General features: G+C 41.7%; 1 protein-coding gene across 1 annotated transcript; it reads left to right on the plus strand.

Moving 5' to 3' along the window:
• frmpd4 (FERM and PDZ domain containing 4) lies at window positions 1-25,762 on the plus strand. The gene is made up of 17 exons (XM_071533467.1): window positions 1-41; window positions 9,031-9,147; window positions 14,665-14,825; window positions 15,122-15,224; window positions 16,029-16,074; window positions 17,151-17,255; window positions 17,962-18,069; window positions 18,543-18,674; window positions 19,137-19,256; window positions 19,524-19,660; window positions 19,995-20,121; window positions 20,512-20,601; window positions 20,738-20,920; window positions 21,162-21,297; window positions 21,390-22,376; window positions 22,956-24,161; window positions 24,513-25,762. The coding sequence occupies exons 1-17, from the start codon at window positions 1-3 to the stop codon at window positions 25,760-25,762; spliced, it is 5,049 nt and encodes a 1,682-aa protein (XP_071389568.1).
• Window positions 25,763-27,160: the final 1,398 nt, after the last annotated feature.

The following is a 27,160-nucleotide window of genomic DNA, read 5'->3' on the forward strand; positions in this document are numbered from 1 at the left end:
ATGGATGTGTTCAGCTTTGTGAAGATGCCAAAGCTGTCAGGGTGAGTCCGATGGATGCTGCTGTGTATGTGCCTGTCTACCCCTGCATGGCATTTGTTTAATAGGTGCTGTGTGAAGCATCATTTAGAGAGTAAGACAGGAATTAGATAAACGTGTAGAACGGGTTGGTGCGTAATTTAGGTAGAAATTGATGAATGCGGAGTTCATTGAATGATTATGAGAATAACTTGTGCAGTCATGTATGGTGTTATGTGGGATGAATGAGCAAGTGAGGTAGATGGGAGTGGGGGAACAGGGTGGGTGTACTCACCCACCCACTGGATGGTGCTTCATGGGTATAAACTTGGCACTCTATTTTGTATGTCCGTTTCGTTATTGTTATTTTAAGGTTTTTCGATGTCATGCCAACCAAGGATGCACTATGAAAAGCAACTGGAGATGCTTCAGATTTTATTTTGTGAACAATACTTAAACTACTTTACTTTTACTGCTTTGATTAAATGCCTATAGGTAAATAAACAAGTGTACATGATCACTTATTCAAAAGAGAATTTGGGAATTATAGTATAAACCTGTCTTCATAACAGCTTCATAGTCTTCATAACAAGTGTGTTCTGTCAAAGGTCATCAGAGGACCATCATTTAATATGAGTGGCCAAGTTCACATATCCATAGCCTTTAACAGAATATGGGGATGAGGACTCACAAATTCAAGCTGATGAAGAACAGTTAAAACCTGATATTGCAGCTTCACTGCTTTTATATTAAGAACGAGCTCCACATTATTGTACAGTTAACACTCTTAAGCTTATTTGGCCTCATTTGGTGAATTTCAGTGTGACAGAGAATTGGAATCAAGGTTCTTTAGTAAGAAGTGATGGCAGGTAAACAAGGTTGTTAATGTTAATGAAACGATCCTGAGTAATTCATTCATTTCCAAGGCAGACAGCTCACCTTATGCACCCATGGGTCTGCTAGATTGTGTTGATCTGCCACAGTGGACAGTAATCCTCCTAGGGGATTTGGCTCCAGCAGCAACACCACAGGCCATTGGTTGTGAGAGCAGTTGATCATAAATGGGACATGTTTAATCAGATATATATCTCATATTGTGGGATGCCCATTCAATGCATTCCCCTTCACTCATGAGTCATCAACTGAATTTGTGTATTACTGCTCCTCAGTATTCTGTTTCTGTTCTGTTGGAAGAAAATTACAGCTTGTTGTTTTGAAGGATTCGTGCAGGAAAACAGGCGGTTTGGTAGGTAGGGCTGTTCTTTCAGATGAGATTGTTGCTTTTGAGTTAGTGTCCTTGAATGGCAGCATTTATGATGTGGCTCCCAATGGACCACCAGCGTCAGTGCATCCTGTCACTGTTAATAATGCCACACATAATGTTGTCCCTGATTACTGGTTAGCACTGCTGCTACACAGGCTTTTTTTTTTCTCTGCTGCTAGCAAGAATTTGAGTCGACAGGGTGCTATTTTGCCATGGCTAAGAGGACCTTTTTACACAGTGAACCATAGTATGTGCTTCAGACATCCATGAGAACAGGGATATTTCCCCTCGTCGCCTGCACCTTCTGCCTAACAACGCTCCCAGATGTCTCTGCTGTCAGAAACAGGAGCATGCTCTTGCTTTGATATTCTGCATTTTTCACTGTGTTTTTCACCAGTTTGATGTTCTTTTTTTTATTCAAAACATACTTAACACTCACCTTCTACTTCCTCATGCATCTGAAGAAAAGGTTGAAATGTTTGACCATCGCTGTTTAAACTGCTGTCTTGATCTTGCAGTGTAGAACTGCGGGTTAAGCTGTGGGGGAAAGTCTGAGTGGCAATAGATCCTCTGGGAGTTGTAGATGGTGTATAACTGACTCCATTGAGGAAATAATGCACACAAAGCAACTACGTATGGAGAAAGTGTCAACTGTTATGCAATGACTAACTGACTGAAGTTGGAAAAATGTCTGTGTGTAGGTGTATGTGTGCGTGCATGCATGCATGTGTGTAAAAAAAGGTCCAAATTGTTTGCACTATATAATGTTTGTGCAAAACTAGTTGTAAAAATGCCATGTATGAAAAGACGGACATGTTCATTAAACTGGTGAATATGAACATAAACTATTTTCTGGATAGCGTTGGAGCGAGTGACGAGTCCTCAACATGAAGCATATGGAAGAATAGTTAGAGCAAAATGAGTTGGACTGTTGTATGTGTATTGCTGTTTGGTTCGTTCCTGGGTGTGTTTTTCCGACAATAATTCATAATTCAGTCAATCTATTATGTGAGCAATGGTTAGGTTTATTTTAACTGTGCAAAGTTTCCACACAGAAGTCACTGGACTGGACAGAATTTGATTAGCCTAAATGTTCATCAGCGTACAAGAAGACCAAAAGATTTGTCTTACTTGGCTGTTCAAATCAGAACCTCTCAGGGACGAGGAGACCAGAAATGACTTGGGGTTAGCAATGGGAGCCAGCTGGCTGGTGAAAGAAGTCTCAGGCAACCATCTATTTTGCTCTGTCCTTTAGAGCTTTTAGCATAAAAGCAGTGAATAGCACAATGAGGTGCAGGAGAATCCAGAGCTAGCTCAGTGCCCGCAGGCTAAGTTCATCACTATATTCAGTTAATACTTTACATAGAGTACTGTGGAGCAAAGGGGGCCTGGGGAGATTACAGTGGAATAAAGAGTGATATGATTTATGAAAAGACACAGATGTCCTCCTTTACTATTGTGTATGTCTCTTTGTTACAGCCGGCTATATATTTTTAAGCTTGATATTAATAGAATGGCGGAAAGGATCTACCTAGTCACAATTTTGATTGAACTCGTTTAGAGTATAGGTTCATATGGGAAATCTCATGGGTGCCTTGAGAGGCAAGTGAACACTGAGGCCAACTGCATCTTGTATCTGAGGTGTGAGAGCTGTGAGAGTGTATTACGTTCAGCATAAAAAATGTCTGTCCCTAGACAGACATTTGTGTGTGTGTGTGTGGGTGTGTGTATGTGTGTGTGCATGCACACACGCACGCGTGTGTATGTACAAGCATTCACATGCATTTTCCTAGACATTTGCAATCCGCTTTCCAAACCATTATGATCAATAAACTATGCCAACTGCAATGGTATGGTGTATTTTATTACTATATTATTATATTATTATAGAATGAGGATGGATGTAATGAAAAACATTGATTTGTTTGTTTGAGGTAATGATCTAACATTGTAACTGGTGTAGCGCCAGGCTGGTTCCTGGACAGAAAGTGGTGCAGCAGAATCCAGCTCCAGGTTCCACAGGGAAGATTGCTGTTTGTTAATACTGTGCCATTTGCTATTTAACAGGTATGCTTGGAGACAGCGGGACTCACTCACTTACTCACCATAAAATATTAGGAGGATCTTAGTGGGTGGGTTGGTTCCCGAATGCTGTTTTATTCCCACCTAGAGGAGATTAGCTAACCACAAAACCATTCTATATAGAGACACCAGAGAGCTGCTCAGGATAGTGCTGTTGCCCATGGCAACAATATCAGCTCTTCCAAAGACAAATACAGAAATGCAATATTCAGCTGTTTTGGAATGATGGTAAAAAATACATAGACAGTCTTGTCCAGAAGCAATTTTCATTGTGTAATGGATTTCAAAATCGCTGTATAATGCTAGTACTATCAATACTATATGGGGCAAACTGGAAACGAAGTTCTCAGTTTTACTGTGTTGGTGTGATAATTATGAATTATTATGTGACTATCAATTCTTGATCATTTGCTTGACACCAGATTTTGTCTTCTCCATTGTCAAATTAACTGTGAAATTGTCTTGGCACAAAAATATATGTATAAAAATATGTAACATTATGGGTCAAACTTTAATATGAGCATGAAATTGAGTAATTATGTGTAACTGTTTGGTCTACAATATCTTTGAAATCACTAAAAGTTGTGCTTTTTCTCTTTGGTGGTGATACTTTAGCAATGAAGTATAAATAGCAATAAAGTGGATTGGACCAGTGTATATCGTGCTTTCATATTGAGCAAAGGGTTTAAGTGGAGCCATGGCAGCGCTTGGGCAAGTCAAACGGAGGGCAGATGTTTTCCGAGACAAAAGGCAGCACATCTCTGCCCCCAACAGGATGCAGGCAGTCTGAGAGGAGCAGAGGAACACAGCCCTTAATCAGAGTGGTTCCTCTCTGTCTGAGCCACTTCTCTGCTCCACTCCCCAGCCTCCTCCCAGGGGATGGCCATCTCATCTGCTGTCTCTCCACAGATTACATATCCAAACAGAATTACATTAGCAGTCTCTCCCTGCATAAATATCTCGGTTTAATTCAAGAGCACTGGGAAAGCAGTGTCATGGACTGCTCACCATGCCGCTCGCGTCACTCATGTAGCCTTGCACTCGCTGTCACAGGGGAATTGGAAAATACACCTTTTTCATGTTGTTTGACTTAGGGATGAAGTGAGTAAATGTTCAGTGTTTGGTGATAAAGTAGACAGCGGAGTTTACTGTCACTCGCTCCTCAGCTGCCACAGATCAGCATTTGGATTATTCATTGATTTTAGTTGAGATTTCCTTGCATGCTGCGCATTTAAGAAATCTATTTGTGATTGTAATTGTGAGATTGTATTAGTTGTGCGTATGTGTGTGTGTGTGTGTGTGTGTGTGTGTGTGTAAACATGTAAGAAAGACAGTTGGAGGAAGGGTGCATCAAGTTCACTATAAATAGTAATTTAGTGGCAACCAGAGAATGTCATAGAGCAGCTCTTTTCACTGCACAGCTGAAAACACACTTAGCCATTTGTATTTATTTAGTTTTTTTGAGGGGCGGTGGGAGGGGGATGGGGGTGGGAGGATTTACATTATATGAAGTAGAAACTTTCTGGAATGTCGCCAATGGCATGAGACATGAGGGAAGGGCTTGTTGATGCAGGATGGCCTGTGAGACTGTATCCATCCATCCATGTGTACATTACTGTACACATTATGCCATAGTCTTCTCTATATTGACCACTTTGGTATAAAAGGATGTGTTGTTAGATCCATGATGGCAGATAGGCACTTACAGTAAAGGACAATTGGTATTCATATGGCTCTTTGGCCTGACAGAAGTCAAAGAATGATTAATTTTTCACTAAACGTTTCACCTGGCTCTCAGGGGAAAGAACGCTCTGAATCGCCCATGAAAAAAAGATATTAGGAATTATCCTTTAATCCTCAGTACATGGTAATGGCGGGCATGCGGTACCAGAGCGTGGTTTCATATAGCCAACACTCATGGAGATTGTCTATGTAAATTATTCAAACACAGTTGAGTGTCTCAGTGTTAGAATCCTCTTGTTAGTTACATCCCCCATTAACAGGAATTCAGCCGTCATAACACACTAAAATGCCTTCTTACAACTGGCTTGTAAAAGAGAGAGAGAGGAAAGTGAAAGTGAACTACTGTGATAAAGCAAGGATCACATTGTTCATGCAATTTTTATGAAGGACTGAAAAGTGATCTTTTCTCAGTCTTCACTGACAGCAATATAAAACTAATGTATTCAAAATTATAAATTTAGATAAATTGAGATTATGGACAAAGACGCTGTTCATCCTCTTACAAAGATATTAGGATAGATGTATGAAATTAAGCCTATAAATGAAATTGTGTTGTAATCTCCCAATTTAGATTATAAACTGACTTTAATTGCCATGGCAACAGAAATTTGCACTCTTACTTATTATTTTCTGATTTATTATGTTTTTATTATGTGCTTTTAACAGTTTTCTTTTTCTTTGCTGAGGAATTACTATATACTGAGGAATTACTAATATACTATAAATCATTGTGTTTCTTATTTAAAGTTGCTCTCAGTGTCTGCTAAGGATCGCTTATTTGGTTGCTACTGAATAAAAACCTTGTCTCAGATCTAATATTTAATAGGGATTTTTTTGATTGTACAAATTCAAAGAAATAAGCAAAATAAAAAATACAGTCATTACGCCTTTTGCATTTTTAAGACACTTTGTCCCAAGAGAAATCCATGGGGAGCCTACATTTGGTTGGGCCATAAAAAAATACTACTTCTTCTTCTTCTAATTCTCCTCCCTGTGACTCTTGGGCAACCTGTTCATGAATTGTGTAGCATGGCTTACCCACTTGGCGCTTGATTACTCAGTCCTACGTGACAGTGCAGACATTATTTATTAATGTTTGCTGGGGAAGATCGGTTTCACTGTCCACCAGTGGGTGAACCTTTTCAACTTCTCTGTAAGATATTATTCTGCTGCGGCACTTTGGCTCAATAGCGTAATGCATTTCCCGTCTGCAGACAAAAGAAATCAAAGATCACAATATCTATGACCATTAAAAGAGAAATTGTGGCTGAGAGGAAGAGAAATGGATTTTGTGGTACTCTTTGTCAATTCAGAATGGTATTTTGAAGGCACATCATCTGAATCTGTGAGTAGAACGCTCCATTATCTTTTAGACTTTTACAGAACTGTCCAACTTGTCTGTGGTCACTTTTTTAAAGGTGGAATCCTGGAAAAAATAGAACAAGTATAATTGATATTCAAGGATTCTTCGAACTTCAGGACATTTCCCTGTCGTTCTGTACATTACATCTGAATCCATTTGATTTATTTTCAGCAGCATTGTGTTAAAGACTAAAATGTGTGAATCTGTTACATCACACACTGCCTGTGTTAACATGGCTGTTAATGCAGGGTAGAAGTGGGACTCGTCAATGAGATGAACATGGCCCCAACAGTGTCAGACAATATCCAGTTGTGTCCACACATCATTTGAGCTGGAGGAAATATGTTCTAAATATACACCACAGAGGCCCGCTCCCAGCTAATGTACTGTAGGTCAGATAAATCCATATCCATGTGGAAACACTAATACCCCCCAAACACACCACTGTGTTGGGACAGAAATCAGATTGCATCCTGTGTTTGAGCCTAGCCTCAAATAAACTGCACTGCTGTGCAGTAGGTAACATCAACACTATTTCCAGCTGCCTTTTCTGTGTGATTGTATTATGAATTAATTATGATTTAATGCATCCAGTAGCACTTTAAGTGCATTTCTGATGAGGTAAAGTACCTCAGAACTGTTTTTAAGCTTTGGTTGCATTATTTTATAGAGGTTATACTAGATTGAAGTGTAGCCTTTACAATGTTTCATCATGTCTTCTCTCAGCCTATGCATTGCGCTGATGAATTGGCAATATAAAGGCTGTTATTCATACATATCTTATGAAACGGACACGTGCACACACACAGGGAAGCATGCACATGGGCACACACACACATACATATATACAGAAACACACACGCTTTGCACACAAATTATTCTCATCGGTACAGTAACTGGGGAAACATTAAGAGGGAAAGAAAGAGGGGCTTTGAATAATGAATGCGAAGAGCCCTGTAACACGACAGACAAGCCTTTGAAGTGACATAACTTACTGCCACTGCTTTCATAGCATCACCACTCTGCAGACACAAAGACAGAGATAAAGGGAGGAGAGGGAGGGAGAGACAGACAGACAGAAGGACAGACAAAGGAATCGAAAGAGAGAGAGAGATTTTTGTCTTTTTAACCAGTTAGTCCTTCTGAAAACCTGCACTGTGCCAACTTGTAGCATCACGTTTTTTGAAAAAGGCTATGACTGTGAATTTGCATTTTGTTAGACAAATGCGTATTTTCAGCACTGTAATCAAGATTTCGACAGGCTATCTTACTCATACTCGAGGCTTTTATTAATTGTTTCCTGAACAGTGGGATAACTCATTCTATTCTCCCTGATAAACTCTGTAAACTCTTCTTGGAATCGAGCGTATCAAATAACTACCTTATATGAGAATTCCTCTGGGCTTCGAGCTTTATGAAGAATCTGCTGACATCTAGAAATAAAACCAATTTCATGCCTCTCAAAGCACAAGAGTGAGGCATGACAACTCCGCCTGTGTGTCTAGGTTACATAATTAATTTGATTTGCATTCATTGACTGAGCCCTGGTTAGAGAACACTGTTTATCACATTGAAATTAGACATTCACTTGTCATTAGTTTTGAATGGCCTCAGATTACGCTGTGACTCATTTATTCCTATTACGATTCGCACAGAGCATCGCATTACTCTAATGAATATTATTTTGAAGCTGGTTTTGCTTTTCTAAGTTAGAGACAGATGTGTGGAAGTCATTGGTAACACTAGTCCATATCAAGTATGAGCTGTTTTTTATAGGATACTGCTGGTGTGGTTACGCAAGTAGAGTTTAATGAGCTAAATGGCACCGAACATTATGATATGCTGTGGACCAATGCATTAGGGATGGGATGATATGCTTATCTCACAATACGATTCAATACGCGATATGGGCTTCACTATTCAATACAACCACGGTATTAGGTAATAAATACAAGTTGCACAGTCAACAAAGTATGACTGGGCAGAATTACATTTATTTCTGAGACACATCTTTCTAGCGATGGCATTGGCTTGATTGTTGATGTATTTACACTAACTATTTTAGTTGAACTGACCTTATTTTATCTATTGCTTGTCTACTGTTATACAGTTTATGTAACTCCCTCCTTCTATTAACTAATGTATGTCAATCTAATGTATAATGTCCAATGCCTGTTCTTTATACTACCTGCCCAGGGACTACGGATGAAAACTAGCCTTCTTGGCTAATTCTGGCATATTTTTTTAATGTGCACTGTCCCTGTCAAATAAACTATTAAATGAAATCAAATGAAATTAATGAATGATAGAATGTAAACAACAATTGAAAAATGTCATTACAAAGTGCAGATAATACAATTTTGATGTAGAGCTTGTGAAATTGTGATGGGCAAGCCGTCTCATTTGTGATTACTACAGCAGAATAAAATGGTGCTAATATCGTGATTCCTTTTTCTGCCTCACGATACGTATTGTCACATTTTTGTATTGCGATATATTGAATTTCGATATATTGTCCCATCTCTGCTATGCGTGATTTCTTTCACCCTGTGTGCCTCTCCAGCCACAGGACCAAATCCTCGGGCTGGCCGCCCCCTTCAGGGACCTGGAGCGCTTCACAGGGACCTCCCAATGGATGGGACATGGGCTCCAATAGAGAGGGGCGTGACTGCTACATCAAGTAAGTGACCAGTGTTTAAAGAAACCGAGGGGGAGCGCTCTCTCTCCCAGATGTTTCAGAGGCTTTGCCACCCTGTGATTATTCTAGCCACGTCACTGCCTCCACACTGTCTCCATCTGTGCATTCAGAATACTGATTCCCTGTTCCTTCCACTGCTGCGCACATACTGCCCCTGCCTGCGCTCACTCTCTCTCTCTCTCACACACACTCACTCATGGTACGAAAACCATCCTGATCTCGACCAAGCAGAGAAGAGCTTGTGTGTGTGTGTGTGCGTGTGTGCTGCTACTGATGAAGACCTGCACAGGGACTTGTTTTGATCTGAGAGTCTGCATGTATCTGCAAAGATGCCGGGTTGCAGTGTTATCAGCATAATCGATCCTTAGGCACTTCTGGATATCTGTACAGCAGGTAAAGAGAAACTCTCTCTGCAGTGGCACAGTATGTCGGTCTGTGTGTGTGTGTGTGTGTGTGTGTGAGCAGGACATTCCAGTGTAACAAGTGAGTGTTTGGTTGCTTCATCTGTTATTCCGTTGCTGTATGGGGATACGGCTGAGCTTCTCTGTTTTTCCTCTGCTCTCCTCTCTCACTACCGATGTGCAAGTGTGCATTCAAACGGGAAAATATTACAGCCTTCATACACCACATTCTTCTACACATACTGGATTTTGACTTTCTGCTTCCCTGTCTTTTTTTCCCCTTTTTATATGTCTTCTTGTGCAGATGAGAAGAAACACTACGGTCTTATTTAGATAATGTTGTCTGTTTTCTTTCTCATTGGATATTTATCATAGTGGAATGGAACATGTAGCTGTGTACAGTGATTTGCCATGTTGTTTTACTGGAATACATTGTATATGTTTCTCTCTAATGGGGAAACTATGTTTATTTGAGTGCTATGCCCAATAGGAGGCAGAGAACTTATCACACATGGGTTATAGCACAAGAAGCGTGATGTCAGAAGAGTTACATAAGAACTAAGGAGCAGTGGAAGTGCTGGATGCAGAATGTGTCTGGATGAGGCATATCATAGAGGCTCTTTTGGCTCCAACCTTAGCTTGCTAAATTTGCAGAGGACTCATAAATAATCTAGTGCATGTGTCTGTGACTGTCAGTAGCCATCTGAGTTTGTCAAGGCTCCAGTGTTCTGATACTAAATTGTTGTATTTCTTAATAAAACACACGTCTGCGTGACAGGGAGACATGAATAAAGCAACAGCTTCCATTTAATATGTACAATGTGACACACAGCATTTAACAGATGCAGCAATGTAGTGCAGGGACTGCTGCAACAGTGTTCAGTGGAATAGATCAATATCAGAAAAGACGGTTGGAAAGCAACACATTTAACAGTCTTCTCGTTTAATGGGTCTGATTAACAAATTCTTGGTATTGAGCATGAGCATAGACAGATGACAATGTCTGCAGAAAGCTAAGATGTCAACGTTAAATAAGTGAAAAGGGGGCGCCCCATTGGCTCACTGAGTAGAGCACGTACCATAAGGCTCAGTCCTTCCCGCAGCCACCTGGGTTCAAATCTGGCCTGCAGTCATTTGTTGCATGTCCTCCCCTGTCTCTCTCCCATGCCTTCCTGTCTCTCTCTCTCACTAACTCTGTCAAATAAAGCATAAAAATGCCAAAAATAAATCTTAAAAAAAAAAACTGAAAAGGTGGTTGCATCCGTCTTCACAATGGCTTCATCAAAGCATTTACAACATTTATTAGCTTAGCAAGCTAGGCCTCGATTGAAGGCCGTTCTAACAAAGAGGCATTTGATCTGTCAGGCAGTAGCAGCTGATGACCAGTCCGCTCACAAGGAGGAGCGACACAGCCAAAATACATCAATAAGCATTAGTTGTGATTGCTCAATTTAAAAAGGTTGTGTTCCACTCGACAAATATAACCTCTTCATCACCAACAGCACTAACAATTTGGCAGCTATGTCAAAGCAACCACTCAGAACAAGTGTAATAAGATATTGCTTTTGGTAATGAGCTTTCACCAAATTTACCAAAATGTACCTTAGGAAAACGAGAGTGAAAATGGCTCCTTGTACAGTGACAGTAAGCCCAGCATTTGTTGCTGTGGCTTATAGTCACTTGACATCATTCTTGTTCATCTTTGTGGTGACTGTGTAGCCCACTGTGTGGTTCTTGAGTGCTGTATAGAGTATTGTGAAGCTACATTAGCAGCTAATGGGGATGATTAGGGACCATTAGACGCAAGGCTGTCAGCACGTTGGGAGGCCAGCCATCTTTAGCAGGTGGCCATGGTTGGGGCGGAGACAGTACACTTCCTGAATGCACAGGTCCATATGGTTTTGTTTGCGCACAATCTGTTGAGTTTGTCACAGAGGTAAAACTGACACACAAATCCAAACTGAATGCGCCTCAGCAACACCTTGTGAAATTCAAGGTGATGCTTTTCATTACTCAGTGCTTTTGTAACGGCTTGTGATACGGTTACTATGTGTTGTTGGGCAGCGTATGTGTCAAGGTTGCCACCCACCATGTACTGTATAATACAGAATCATCTCATAATGTTCAGAAAAATGTTTTTGTACAGTATTTAATCAATATGAAATGTGATTTGAGCCGTGTTTTTATGCTAGGCTGATAAAAGTGAGGAAATACACAGTCAATAAACTATTTAATGCAATAAACTATTTAATGCAAAATGATAGAGTAGCAGAGAAACAGAGGACAAACAACAGGTAAGCGCTCTCCCTTTGGCTCTGTTTGGGTGCACAGCACACTCACATACACACTGTGTATGTGTCTGTCAGTGTGTATGTGTGCGTTGGTGTGTTTGTGAGTGAGCGTTTTGCGTTGGTTGTTGCTGTGATGGTAGGTTATTGTGACTAAGGGCCCTATTTTGGGGGAATTGTACACTTTTTGAAGAAAACCAAATTCTCCATACATCTTAAGGACATTTTTAGCTATAGGTCCAATGCATTTTGCCTGTAGCTTCCTGGCAGCCACTTTCCTGTCATAGGGACAGAAATGGACAATACTGTATATTGGTGCAGTCAGCCCAGTGCAAATTAAGAACCTGGGTTGCCTAAGTGCATCAGGTGAGGATATTTTTTAAATGATATATGGAATTGTAGGTTTAAAGTGGATATTTTATCTGATAGTTTGGTCCAAAAGCTACAGTGATACACTCTGTTGTCTGCCATTCACAGTGTCCTGCAGTATGTATGTGTACACAGTGTGAATGCTAAAATAGAGAACCGGCTGATTTTAACAAAGTATCTCTGGATTACAACTTGTTGCAGAAGTGTAACCAAGCCCACCCACTGGCTGACTAGGGGCTATGTGGCTAGTGTGATTTTCAACAGAAACAAAGAGCGAAATGTCTTCCAACAATGAAACAATGTAGGCCATCAGTGAGAGCTGTTTGCAAAATCTACAGTATTACAGTAATACAGTATGAAATTAGGATGTATTAGCATGTAGCATTTTAATATCATCACCACATTCATTTTCAGACATTATTATAATTACCGCAAACAAATTAGACCATCAACAAGAAGATTGCCAGCCTCTATGGTGTTTTATATTGTGTGCCATATTGCATTATGGCACAAAGGGAGATTTCTTTACAGCACAAAACAAGAACAGTTTTTACTTTGCAAGTAGGCCAAATACACAACTTTATTCCAGTTCCATTATTCTAAATGCAGTTCCATTATTCTGCACTTCATGTTTGAATGCATATTTGTTGTTATCAACGGCTGTTATCAGCTGTTATCCTATCTTGCACATTGAAACACATTGAAACAAGAATTGTATCGCAAGGGAGAGGAAGGAGGGATAAGTAGCAACATTCTCTTTGCAACAAGACGCAACATGGTTTATGGGAAATGTGGTCTTAATTTTGAGAAACGGTAGAAATGCTACTCGTAGCTCATTTAAGAAGGCAGTATAGTGCTGTTTCTTAAAACTGAGGAAAGCATCAACAATCAAAATGTTTTCGTCCTCAGCTGATTGGAGAAGGGCAGTCATGATGTTATTTAATCTCATTTAGACCATTGTAACTCCCTGTACACCTGCCTTGGTCACAAGTCAACCTCTTGTCTTCAGATTGTACAGAAAGTAGTGGCTAGGAATTTGATTGGTGCTAAACAAGGAGACCATATCACTTCATTTCTACCACCTTTATACAGGTTGCCAGTGAGTTGTAGAATACATTTTAAGATTTTACTGATTACTTTTAAAGCTCAGCATGGTCTGGTGCCTACTGTAGCTACTGTATATTTTAGAGCTTTTAATTGCTGAATTAAGAAGAGTCTTTCTCTGAAATATCACTAGAAATTCACCCAGCTTTAAACATCTTGTTTTTGCCTTTTTAAAAGTGGCAAACTCAGTATGTTTGTGTTGGTACTGAGTTTTATCAAACATACAGATCTCTCTCTCCTTGTGCCTTGAAAGATTAATTGTTGGTATTTAGTGGTGAATGGTACATGTGTCAAGAATAACTGTGAATTACACACTGCCTTGTCTGCCCACAGCATTAATTAACCAACACTGCTGGCACCATGGAGAGCTGCTGCTGCTGCTGCTGCTTTTGCTGCCAGAGTGGGGACAAACACTGTAAAAACATACAGATTACAGAGCATGTAAAAGCTATAAATTTCACATTTTCTTGTTCTCAGGAGGAGGTAGATGAAATTGGAGCAAAATTTGGGTAATTAACTCAATAGTACCAGGTGAAAGAAGGCTCAAACTGCAGAGATCCCTGGTTTGCAGCCAGCTGGATTTCTAAAGTTGTAAAGTTAGCAAGGGTCACACTGAGGCAGTCAGGAGATTGTCACAGCATGCCGGCACTCCAAAACATACCTGTCCTGTATCTTTATCAGAGTGCAACACCTTACGAAGGCAAAATCCTGCTTGGTAACATTCAGTCATAACAGCCTGACAAAGTGCTGAGGAGAACAGTGTGTGCAATCGCTGCCGTTTTCTTTGCAAGTCACACAGTGGGTATCTGCAACAGGAAAATACAATTGTTGGAGCTTGATTGCATCGCCCACATATTCTATTTTTGAGGCATCGCACTAGTTTCTTATTTCAAAGAATATGTTGCTTTCTAGCTCTTAACATTTTGCGGAATTAATCGTCAGGAAAACATCCAGTTTCTGCATATTTAAAAACATGAAATTTACTGCTGTCCCCTTTATTCACAATATTTAACAGCCTCTGAGTCACAATTGTTGCTTCTTAGTCGTTCTGCTAGATTCTATTGGTTCAGCATGCATATTCTGGGTCATGAATGCTTTTGTCAAAATACATATTCAAATCCAGTCGCTCTATATACAGCCATATAAAATGGCCTAGAACAGTTTCTTTGTCACTGACATTCAAACTCATAATTTGCTGAATTGCATAGATGTTTGATTTATAACTACATTAACAATATATAGGATATAGGTTCAACATACACAGTATATTTGTTTCCTGCCCACCCACCTTAACTACCACTCTAGAGATGGTCATGCTTGTCCCCTCTGTCCCACAGCCACGTCTCTCAGAGCAGCTCCCTGGAGGAGGTTCGTCTGGACGGGGACAAGTTTGTGCCTCCAGCCCCCCGGAAGGTGGAGATGAGACGAGACCCAGTCCTTGGATTTGGCTTTGTGGCAGGCAGTGAGAAACCTGTGGTGGTCCGCTCAGTCACACCAGGTAAAGTGGCCCAGCCGTATGGTGGATTTTAATACACCAGTGAGTCATTCCACCTGAGGCCATTATCAACAGATCCTCCAATGGAGAAGGAATCCTAAAATGTAACTAGAAAGGGGAGAAGGAAAAACCCACTCAAGTTGTGCTACAGTGATGAATCATTGATTTTAACAGCACTCAATGAGTAAGCATCCATTAGAGCCTTGGGCCCCGAATGCAGGAAACCAAGAAAATAAAGAAGAATGGTTTGACCTTCTGCAATTTGTACCACTTAACTCTTGTTTGGTGTGTGTTGGCAGGGGGTCCCTCGGAGAGCAAGCTGATCCCAGGAGACGAGATCATCATGATTAATGATGAGCCAGTCAGTTCAGCACCCAGGGAGAGGGTTATTGACCTTGTCAGGTGCGACATCACGCTAAGATGAGATGCCATTTGCCTCCTGTTAGACCTGTTGTAGATAATTATACGTATTCTGTCTGTCTTGTTTACCTTGTGAAATGTAATGTTTTAGATTCTTCCTCCCAGTTTATGCCTTATCTAAACTATAGCGGGAGTGCCCAATTATTTACTCATCTCAAAAGTTGGACAAATTGAAGATGCCCATAGATTTGCATAAATTCACGCAATTGCTTGTCCAGAATAAATCAGCCCTGCAGTGAGTCTGTCACTCTTTAAATGCCTGTATCTATTATTTGAGTGCTGACAAACCCAAGATATTAATTGGATGAATGTAGTGCAGTATTGCAGCCACCTGCACCATTCACCATGATTCAGCTGGATGCGGGTGTTGGTGTTTTTTCATGCGTCTCATTAGATTAATGTCATTGACACAGCTGAGTGACTGGCTGTGAGTGTTGGGTCCTCGTATGACCTGTGCTGCAGTCTGTAAACAGTAGATTAGTGCAGTGAAATATACCCATGTGCAGGCCACTCCATCACAGCCCCTTTCGCCTTAACTGGGCTCTGTCTCTGCAGTAAAATGCTGCGCTATAGCTTTAGCAAGGCAAGGCCTCCATCTCTGGGACACAATGCTCCTTTTGCTGCCGCCCAATATGGTGTCTATCTCAACAGTAATGATCATTCCCCTGTGTACACTGATCAACTGAAACTTCTGCTTATTGATTAATCACATTACTTTGTCCATGAATTTAGGGGAGCAAAGTTTAAATCTTTAATTATGGGTTTGTTTGTGCGTGTTCTCTGCAGGAGCTGCAAGGAGTCCATAGTGTTGACAGTTGTTCAGCCGTACCCAGTGAGTCTCTCCATCTTCAAAGGATTAATTCCCAAGAGGAATACTTTCCAATAGGCTGTTTGTGTGTGTGTCTGATTATTTTGTTGACTTTGTGAATACAAGACATGAATCATGCCCATATGTCTGTGCTGGCACTGTATCAGTAATTCTGTAGCGGAGTGTTATAGCCTGGCTAACTCAAAGGGAGTGCAAATGCTGCAATCTTTCCAAGTCTTCTCATGTTGTAGCGTCAGATCCTCGCAAGACCCCAGATGAACCTGCTGCGTCAACAATTACTAGAATCATGGTGCACCAGATGGTGATGGATACAGTGCCAAGAGCATATATTCTTGTTTACAGTTCATGAAATAAGTCAGTGTAGATGGAATTCTGCATGAATTCCCACCAAAAATAAAACAAATAATTTCCACTTTATATTGAGAAGTGTGCTTGCTCACTGAAAATAATGTCTAAGTTGTGTTCCTAGGAGTTGCAGAAAACATCATGAATATTAGTCCAAACACTGTGACATTAATTACAATTATTTATACCATGCACAATTTTCTAAACCTTTTGAACTGATTGTTTTGAAATTACATCCTTACACAGTTCATTTCAATTAATAATGTTTCTCAGTATCAGGAGTGTTTCAGGGGAAATAGCATAATAAGTGTTATTCTCGGAAAATGGCTTCCACTTAAGAAGTGGCTATACTTGAAAAAGGCTTTGGTTTGCAGAAAAAAAGGGAGTGCGGGATCCCATAAGACACAGAAGAACGGGAAGAGCAGCTCTTCTAATCCGGCCTGTAATTGCTCCCGTTTACCAGACATTGCTTTGCAGCCTTAGCGACACACCGCCAGTGGGGGTGTCCTTCCTCCCATGCCCTTACACAGGACCACTTTAATTACATCAGTACAGAGGGGAGAAATGGGAGGTTCTGATGAAAATGCTTATGTTAGAAGAAGGCAGCGTGTCCTTGAATGCTGTGAAGCTGTAAAAACGCATGACTCATCACACATGACTGTGGCGTCTCTGAAGGAGCCAGACTTGTTACTAATTGTGCTTTTGTGCTGTGTTGTTTTTTTCCCCTCTGTAAGTCACCCAAATCAGCGTTCATCAGTGCAGCCAAAAAGGCCAAGTTAAAGTCTAATCCTGTTAAAGTCCGCTTTGCTGAAGAGGTCATCATCAATGGCCAGGTCCCCGTAAGTCACACTGGACACTGATTCATTCTGTACACATCAAGGTTGTGAATAGGGGATGATTACTGCTGACTTGAACTCTTAAAGATGCCAAATGAAAATGTTAGAAATCACTAACTGTAAAAAGTACACCTCCTTCCTCTCTTTTTCTCCTCTTCTCTCTCTCCCCATCACTCCTTTCAGCCGTACTGACATGAAATGTAGTGCATGCAGGCTTGATTGACAGAAAAAGAGGGACACTTTCTTGCAGAGAGCTTCCGTGATTTGTCAGATGATTCACATAGAGCAGAGGTTTTTGAGAGAGAAACTACAAAGCAAGGAGGCTGTCAGATAGTCATATCCTCTGAGAATACTATTACAGACAGTATCTTACACCCTAATAGCAAGTGACTTGTGAGGACAATGTATCAATATGTTAGTTTTTTATCACTTTTTAATCTTTTCATGGCACATTTTGAACAAATATGTCATCGGAATGGAAATTAAATGAAATTTGAAAAATCAAAATATGTCATACACATGTTTAATTATGCTTCATTCTTCACAGTCACTTTCACAGCAAGCCCCTGAATGTTCAGTAATTTTCTCTCAGGGATAATTTAATTTACAGAATTTCCCACCCCAACTCCCACTGACACATTTGAACAGTATAATCAACCAATCAATGTGAATAATTGTGATTTATGTCTTATTCTCATTCCATCCCCAGGAAACAGTGAAGGACAACTCCCTTCTCTTCATGCCAAATGTTCTGAAGGTGTACCTGGAGAATGGGCAGACCAAATCGTTTAAATTTGACAGCAACACATCCATTAAAGTAGGTGCTGGAAGTTCCATGGTTCGCTGTGAGACGTTCCAAAGGGTATTGCATAATCTAAAGTGATGTTCAGTTTAACTATTAAATTATTCATAGTTGTACTGTAGATTCTGAAGTACAAGTTCCTTTCTGCATTGTGGCCTACAGAAGCTTATCTGTACTTTAATTATGATTCAGATCAAAAACTCAAAAAGCAGTTTGAACTTAATTAACTGTGGTGCAGGGAGAAGTTGGCAAGAGATTCAATGTTCAGAAAAGTATTTTTATACCATTTTATACAGTTGCGGTTGAAATTCAGAGTGTTTATATTTGTCATATTTTTGTGCATGCTCATCCATGAAAATTATGTATGGGTATGACATATGGCATAGCACTACATTTTGCATTCACTTGGTAGAGTACTGAGCACATGGAAGCTGCAGTGTGTGCATGGTGCACATGTTGTATTAATTATGAATCTGTCTATGTGACAGGACGTCATCTTGACCCTGCAAGAAAAGCTATCCATTAAGAGCATCGAGCACTTCTCTCTCATGCTGGAGCACAGAGCTGAGGGATCTGCCAGCAAACTCATGCTCCTGCATGAGCAGGAGATGCTAACTCAGGTGAGACACTTCACTTGCCGCTGCTAAATCGAGTTGACTCATACACTCAATGGCAAAACAGAAGGAGGATATTACCCTTCTCTTCACTGTACAGTAAAATACTCTTACCATGTGTTCATAGTACGACAAGGGAAAGAAATTGAGTCAGAAAATGATCAGATATATAATATATAATATATATAATATATGACAGGTTGCCTCCTGCAGATGAAATGTTAATCACTAGTGTGTCTTTACCTTCTAATCCATGTAATAATGCTTACACAGCCTGTAATTTGACATGTAGATCACTCCTGGACAAAGTTAATATTACAGTAAATATACTCAGTGTAATTGTATGCTGTGCCCACTCAGTTAAAAAATAAATCTTTAACAGTGTGTAAGCTCTTGTGGTTAGGTATTCTGCAGACACAAACATGTCATGACTAATTGGACATTCCTTATCCTTAACTTGTGCTCTAGGTGACACAGAGGCCAGGGTCACACAAGATGAAATGCTTTTTTCGCATCAGCTTTGTCCCAAAGGACCCTGTGGACCTGCTCAGGAGAGATGCAGTAGCATTTGAGTACCTCTATGTTCAGGTGAATATCAGCAGATACAAGACAGCCAGGTGATATCCTGCAGATGTTTCTATGTTATGGTGGATATATGGTGAATTTATCTTTGTGTTATGTTCTTATAGAATTATCAAAAATATCCCAGAACTAGCGCATATTGTAGTCTATATTGTTGGCCTTAGCCACCATATGGTTGCCATAGGGGTTTTGTTGTCTTGCATTTTGTGGTAAGTAAGAAGAGTAATTGAAGTGTAACCTCCTCCTGTCCTCTCCCCCCTCTGTCTCCTCCAGAGCTGTAATGATGTGGTGTTGGAGAGATTTGGGTCAGAGCTGAAATACGACACAGCCCTCCGTCTGGCTGCCCTGCAAATGTATATTCTCACCATCAATACCAAGCAGTCCCAGAAAGTTTCCCTCAAATATATTGAGTAAGTGGATTGGGTTTCACACTGCACCATGCAGGTCAAGACTCAACTGCAGGTCTCCTAACTATAGAGCCCTTTTGTTGTTTCTGCTGCCGCTACTAGTGAGGCCAAAATGCTGTTACACAATCACATGATAATGATCTGACTAGTACTGTTCTGCTGCAATGCCAGATTACACATCCCTCCTGGTTGCTGAATGATTCCGATTGTATCGTGTCAGTTAATCAATGCACCACCTCTGGGTGAAGTAATCGATCACTAGTCAAGAATGATGACTTGACTGTTTGCATAGTGCTGGAGTGACCCTCTCTAATCAGTATGGATTGTGGCTCTGCAGGAAGGAGTGGGGTCTGGCGTTGTTCCTGCCTCCTGCAGTGTTGTCTAGCATGAAAGAGAAGAACATCAAAAAAGCCCTCACTCACATCCTCAAAACCAACCAAAACCTGGTGCCGCCTGGAAAAAAGGTACAGTGTGTCACCCCAAAAAACCCCAACCCAGCTCTCTCTCTCTCTCTCTCTCTCTCTCTCTCTCTCTCTCTCTCTCTCTCTCTCTCTCTCTCTCTCTCTCTCTCTCTCTCTCTCTCTCTCTCTCTCTCTCTCTCTCTCTCTCTCTCTCTCTCTCTCTCTCTCTCATCCCTTTCAAAATTTCCCTTCTCTTTGCACCATAACACATTTGAATAGACTCATGACTGCCACCTAGTGGAAGTGCTAAGAGCCTAAAATAATACTGCTGGGTGGTTGCTACAACAGATAATGCTGCAAATATTTTTTTCAAACTTCATTTACAAAATTACATATTTGTTGTGAACTCATTTAACCAATTTCATCTTATCTTACGTTCATTCCCCCTTCCAGCTGACTGCCTTACAGGCAAAGGTACATTATCTGAAGTACCTCAGTGACTTGAGACTGTATGGAGGACGGGTGTTTAAATCCACACTACTCGTGAGTGAATACATCTTGTTACCTCCTATCTTATTCAGCTGATGCGTGACACAATGGTGCCAAATTACATTGCACATATTTGTATGTAGAAAAGAAAGGCTGAATTTTTGGTTGCCTCTCTCCCCCCGGTTTACAGCAAGGCGAGAAGCATACAGAAGTGACTTTGCTGGTGGGGCCCAGATACGGCATCAGCCACGTGATCAACACCAAAACAAACCTGGTGGCTCTATTGGCTGATTTCAGTCATGTCAACCGCATTGAGATGTACACAGAAGATGAGAAGATGGTTAGAGTGGAGCTACACGTTCTGGACGTGAAGGTAAACATAAATGTGCAGCACCTTTCAAATGAAAATACGTGTAGCATAGAGAACATTCATAAAACCTTATGAATATTCTCTGTGCTGTTCCTGCTGATTGCTTTTGCAATAATACTCCAGTATTATCCTAACCAACTCCAAGTCTATAGTCTGTTCAGCAGTCATTATAATCTCATTCTACAGCCCTGCTCTCCCATTCATTGTGTGCTCATTGTCGTCTGCTTATCTCCCTCTTTCACAGCCCATCACTCTCTTAATGGAGTCTGTTGATGCAATGAATCTGGCCTGTCTGACTGCTGGCTACTACAGATTACTGGTGGACTCTCGGCGCTCCATCTTCAATGTGGCCAAAAGCAACACAGAGAATATGTTAACAAGTATGTCTGAACTGATCGAGTGTTAACATTTAATTCATAACATAGTATGTGGTGTGCGAATATACCTATTCACTTTTGGTTCCTCTTTGCAGGTCATGAGGCAAGAGCAAAGCAGAACTATCAGGCCATTGAGTGGACATACAGTACACCCTATAAAGGATGTGAGGACAGAAGCAACCAGAGGTGCAACCGAGATTTTTCTGACCAGGAGTGTGAATACCTCGACCACGGGAGATGTGAAAGTGAAATTCCCCCGGTCTACATCACTGAGATCCACCAGCCCCAGCACTCCATGCACATGGCAGAAAGAGCAGAGCGCTGCAGAGCCCCTCACCCCCAACCCTTCCTCAATGTCCCAAGGCCCAAACCCCAGGACTCTCCCAGGAGCGCCAAGGTCTCCTTCATATTCGGGGACCCTCCCTTAGACAGTGTAAACCCCCAGAATCTGGGCTACCAGAGACTGATGGACGAGAGCCCAGAGATTATAGACAATCACAGCCCCATGTACAGGCGTCTCGAGGAGGACTATAAGATGATGGATGCCATGGAAGACGGGGAGGGGTATCAGTACACCACCAAAATCTTTGGTCCTACCGAATGCATCGAGGAGCCTCTGCTGCGGGACATCTGCTACGCGGAGACAACGGATGACGCAGAGGATGAGGATGACATCAGCTGTGAAGAGGACATGGTGATGAGTGACACTGACAAGCCTACGTTCCTCTCGCTCTCAGGGTCCAGCGATGACATCATTGACCTGACCTCCCTCCCGCCACCACCGGAGGGTAACGATGAGGAGGACAATGACGTGCTGCTGCACTCCCTTAACCTGGCCATCGCTGCTCCTCCTCCCGGCTTCAGAGACAGCTCCGATGAGGAGGAGCAGCAGCAGGGGCCCGGCACGCAGCCCCAGGGGAGCTGCAACGATATCCCGGTGTCTCTCATAGATTCAGTGCCCACCCAGGGAGCGGAGGGCCAGGGAGAGCCTCTGGACGATGCAGTGGTGTCCACTTTACAGGCACTCGAGGCCCTGGCTGCATCTGAGGAGCAGAGTCCCGCGCAGTCAGAGAGTAGCACAGGTTCTTCTTACACTATTGTAACGTTTATTCATTAACACCACACAATGTTCCAGCCATTCACTTTTGATTTGTTCTTGTTGATGTTTTTTTTCAATAAAGCCCATTTTGTTCTATGTTTCCATTTTGTGTGAGTATTTCTTCATTCATTTGAACATACATGTAACTGTCTTCATTACTGCATCATTCATTTTGTTGGGATTTGTTCTTGTTTTGTGGATCATTTTGTTTGTTTTCTCATTTGTAAATTTCAATGAAACATCTTTAGCATGCATTATAAAAGCATTTTGAGTGTCATTAAGTATTTGATTGATATTTAATAGAGATCATAATTTAAATTGAAATGTTGTTACATACTGTAGTTAGTCATTATATTGTCTGTGTTATAAGTAATAACATTTACTCTATAGTATACGCTTACATACTAACTTACATTGTCATTACATTAATTTCAATTTTATTACAAAGTCATACTGTTAGCTTTATATTTTGCTTACTCCCTAATTTACATTTGACATTGACATTTTCCGTGTGCCTCAGATGAAGTTGTTAATAAGGTGTTTGTCTTTCTGTGGTACACAGGTGTAGAAATATCACGAGCATTTAGTCCCGAATCCTCCTCAGATTCTGGCAACGAGACTAACTCCTCTGAGATGACAGAGAGCTCGGAGCTGGCCACCGCTCAGAGACACTCAGAGAACCACTTGAGGATGCATGTAGCCATGACAGAAGGATACCACACTCTGAATGAGGAAAAGGCAGAGTTCATTACACCTAGTGAGGGTGGAGGGGGAACCATGCAGTACAACCCCCAGGAGCCTCATGGGGAGGAGGCAAAATCATCGGCTGTTTCCTCCTCCCAAATACTTCACTCGGACGGTGGTGAGATGGAGCCAGAGACCATGGAAACAAAATCACTGACTGAATACTTCACTAAGATGCACATGGGCTCAGTGATGACCAGGCAGACAGGGAAACAGAGAGAGGCAGAGAGTAGAGTTCAGGGAGAGTCCTGCGAGTCTTCTGATAGAGCCTACATTCATTCTCAAGAGCCAAATAAAGAGGAGCCACCTCATCTGGTGGGGAAGTATAATGCTTTCACTGTGAGAGATTCTCATTACATGAATCAGCTTGATTTGGGGCGAACTCATTTTAGAGAGAGGCACCAAAAATGGCAGCGAGTGCCTGGAAACAAAATGGCAGAGAGTCTCTCTCCAGAATGTGTGAATGACTCACAGGCTGCCCATGCAGACAGGTTGGCAATAAAGGAAGGGAAACAGGACTGCGATGAAAGAAGCCAGCAGTTAAATGCTCATCTACGATCCCCTTGCAAAGGGCCCCACACTGCAGAGGACACAAATTCACAGGATAATGAGCAGCAGCAAATCAAGATCCCGGGAACTGAGCAAGACGTCACACGGTTATATGAATACCACCTGAGCAAGCGCATGTCATCAATGCAGAGTGAGGGCATCCACTCCCTCCAGAGCTCACAGTGTTCCTCCATAGACGCCGGCTGCAGCACAGGCAGCAGCAGCTGTGTCACTCCCATGGATTCTCCCCTTTGTGCGGCAGAGAATATGCATGTACTGTCAGACTCCTCGCTCAGGGGGCTGAGTTATATAGCTGCTGAGGAGAAGGCCTATGGGCCCCCAGGCCAGGGGAAGGCCGGTCATCCCATGGACCCCACCCTTCTGAGGAGGATCCACGCAGCTACTAGTGCTGAGCCAGGGTTTGGGACCGCACGGGATGGCAGCCATAGAATGCCCAAGATAAAAGAAACCACAGGTAAAACTAAACAGGGAGGTGCTCTCTTTGATCTATGTTTGTCTAAGTGGATGTAATGAACAGAAGCGGAACACAATGAAGCACTTGTTGAATTATTTAGTGTTCAGTATGTAAGTAGCAGCTGTCAGCAGTAGCAGACTCATCACAGGTAAATAAGGGCATCAATTTTAGAAAGGGATGCATACTAAGTCTGTTTTCACATTCTTGTCTACTTACAATACTAACACTTGATTTATGGATAATCTAGTTTTAAGAGATTAATGAATGGAGGGAAATGTTATTATAGATCAAAGTGTATGGTCAGAGGGATGCTTAACAATTCTCTTTGTTCTCCTACTACCCCTAGTGTAGCTTGCACACAGCTGAAGAAGGTTGGGAGAGAAGACTCATCCTTAGCTCTCTGCAATGAGACCAACGCCACCACCACAACCACCTCACCATCATCTTTAAAGAGTAGCACAGAGCCCAGAGGGCAGACACAGGCTTGCCCCGAGCCCCACCCACATGCCCTGGCTTTCCCCTCTAGCGTACCCTCATGTGACCCTACAACAGGCAGCCTCAGGAAGCCACGCAGGGTTCGGATGCTGAGGAGGAGCTGGAGTACCTTAACACCAGGTTCTAGGAGCTTTGACGCACTGTTAGAGAAGACCAAAGCCACACTTACAGGGAAGAGTGGTGTGCAGAATGTCCAGTCTCAAGATAACCCAAAACTACAGGGGAGATTTTCTGCCAAAACCTTGCCCAAGAGTTGGTCCCATGGCTCAGTTGCCTCTCACTCCTATGGTAGAAGGCTCTTCAGAGGGGCCTCCATGTTGCTGCCAGTGTCAGCTGTGCCAAGGCTGGATACAGCTGCCTGGAAGTGCCATAGGCCGTTCAGTCACTGCTTCCTAAGAAGAAAGATGAACACTGATGGTAATGATGAAGACAGAGAGAAGCCCTCACATCGTCTGTTCTCTCTTGGCCAGAAACAACAGCAGCTCACACCCACCCTCAGCACAGTCTTGAAAGGAGACTATGAAGCGGAACAGTGCAATATGGCCAGTGCTATGAATGACATGAGCCTTAAAGCAAGGCTGGCTCGTGTGAACTCAATGAAGGGAAAAACCTACAGCCTCCCCACAGGATTTGCAGATGCACGGAAGGACGCCTTAGAGATGATCAGCTTGGTGCGCTCCAGTGTCGGCCAGCTGTCCAGGGGTGAGAGGCCTGAGGTCAGTGAGGCTGACCTGGGGAAGTTCTCCCAGCTGCTGTCCATGCAGGCCAAAGCACTGGGCAGAGCCTGCAGTCAGATGGCCCTGGAGCACAGCAGTCCTGAGGAGTTACTGCTTACTCTGACGCACAGCTTCCACACACTCTGCTGCCTGACTCAAGCCTGCATGTCACTAGTGGAAGGCCTGAGCATTGAGAGCCAGCGTCGTGAGGTGGTCGCCAAGGTGGATGAGGTCGTCATGAACTATGTGTGTCTGCTAAAAGCTGCTGAGGTGGCATCGGGAAGCTCCTCCAGTGACCAAAGTGTGAATGCATTGACACATCACTCTACCACCATGTCTGCTATTATAAACACACTAACTCACTCACTGAAAACACTGCTCAACAAATAAACTATTGCTCCCTTGTCCTGATTATTGATTTCAAAGCCATACATAAGAGACATGGGTTTAACAACCAATGTGAACTGCTGTGAAAAACTTTGCCTTGTGTATACAGTATTTTATTATGTAAAGTAAAAATTAATTATATGAATCATAATGAAACTTTTAAATAGATTATATTAAGGCCTCTATGAAGAATAATAAGAACCCCCCAAGTATATTATCTAATATTATATAATAGGGATTATTTTAATGAGTTATTGATGATCTTTGGGGGCTTATCATGTAGATTATTAAAACCTTATTAGTACATGTACCTTTGTTATAAATTATAAAACATATTATGTTGGAAAAACGCATACAATATAAAACAAACAGCTCGAGACAAATCATTGCGCAAGACAAGACATGATACAACAAAAATAGTACATATGACTGTAATCTTTTCATTTGCTGGATTCACCTTGATTTTATGAATACTTTGCACAACATCACCAAGTACTTTCCTGTTATTTTTTGTCAACATCATTAAAAAAAATATTAAAAGTTTTAAAAACTTTAACCTTAAGTGATTCCTTGTCTCTGTCTTTTACTGCAGACTTGTATGTAGGTCCTGTACCAACCTGTCATACAATACCAGATTTTCTTTGTTTGTTTTCTACTGTACAGCCCTAATACTACATGTAAATCCATAGTTATCATTTCCCTTTTCAATTGTTCTCTGAGGCAAAAGTATAAAAGGCTAATAGAATGGCTCTTCTAAATTGTAGAAGTTTGTTCTTAAAATTGCATTATTCTTACTGAAAACTTGCTTGACCCATGTTTGGTTTTATAACTATGTTTAATAATTCATAATTTTACCATTTACTCAGGCCTGGGTGATGGTAATGCTTTTTGCATTAATGATGACAATGGCCTGTTTCACTGTGAGGGCTGTGGAGTGTGTTTGCATGGTGGTATCTGTGAGAGTAGACAGGCACATGTTGCATGTTGATGAATACATGCATGTAACAAAGACTCTTTCTCCTCACCTCCTTTTCACTGCAACTGGCCAGGCCAGATGCTTTTTTCTAAAACTACAGTACCTGCTCCTGCATTGGGTCTCTCAAATTAAGGGCAAAAGATACATACTGTCTGGACAGAATATGAGTGCTAGTGAATGTTATTCAGACAGATGACCACAGAACAGCAACACATTACACAACTGACTATTGTTATCCAATTAGTGGGTTCACCATGTGACTACCAGGGAGGGAAGTTTGATGTGGTTTGATGTGGTTGTTGTATTGCTAAACCTAAGCATGAGTTTCACTTTCCCCTGCAGGCTAAACAGAAATGAAACAGGGGCAGCTCTACCCACTGGTTGCTACTGAACAACCCTGAACCCCTCTGAACCCCTTCAACTGT

The sequence above is a fragment of the Centroberyx affinis genome, unplaced genomic scaffold (genome assembly GCF_046629955.1).
Source record: "Centroberyx affinis isolate AG114_WGS23_722 - 3 ecotype Tasmania unplaced genomic scaffold, CSIRO-AGI_Caff_v1 ptg002370l_1, whole genome shotgun sequence".
Classification (NCBI taxonomy): Eukaryota; Metazoa; Chordata; class Actinopteri; order Beryciformes; family Berycidae; genus Centroberyx; species Centroberyx affinis.

What these genes read in the sequence shown, in the direction of transcription:
- frmpd4 (XM_071533467.1), top strand. Translation starts at nt 1, where the DNA reads ATGGATGTGTTCAGCTTTGTGAAGATGCCAAAGCTGTCAGG. An exon ending in TGGTGCCGCCTGGAAAAAAG is followed by an intron (nt 20,122 to 20,511) that starts GTACAGTGTGTC and finishes TCCCCCTTCCAG; the next exon opens with CTGACTGCCTTACAGGCAAA. An exon ending in CACAGAGAATATGTTAACAA is followed by an intron (nt 21,298 to 21,389) that starts GTATGTCTGAAC and finishes TCCTCTTTGCAG; the next exon opens with GTCATGAGGCAAGAGCAAAG.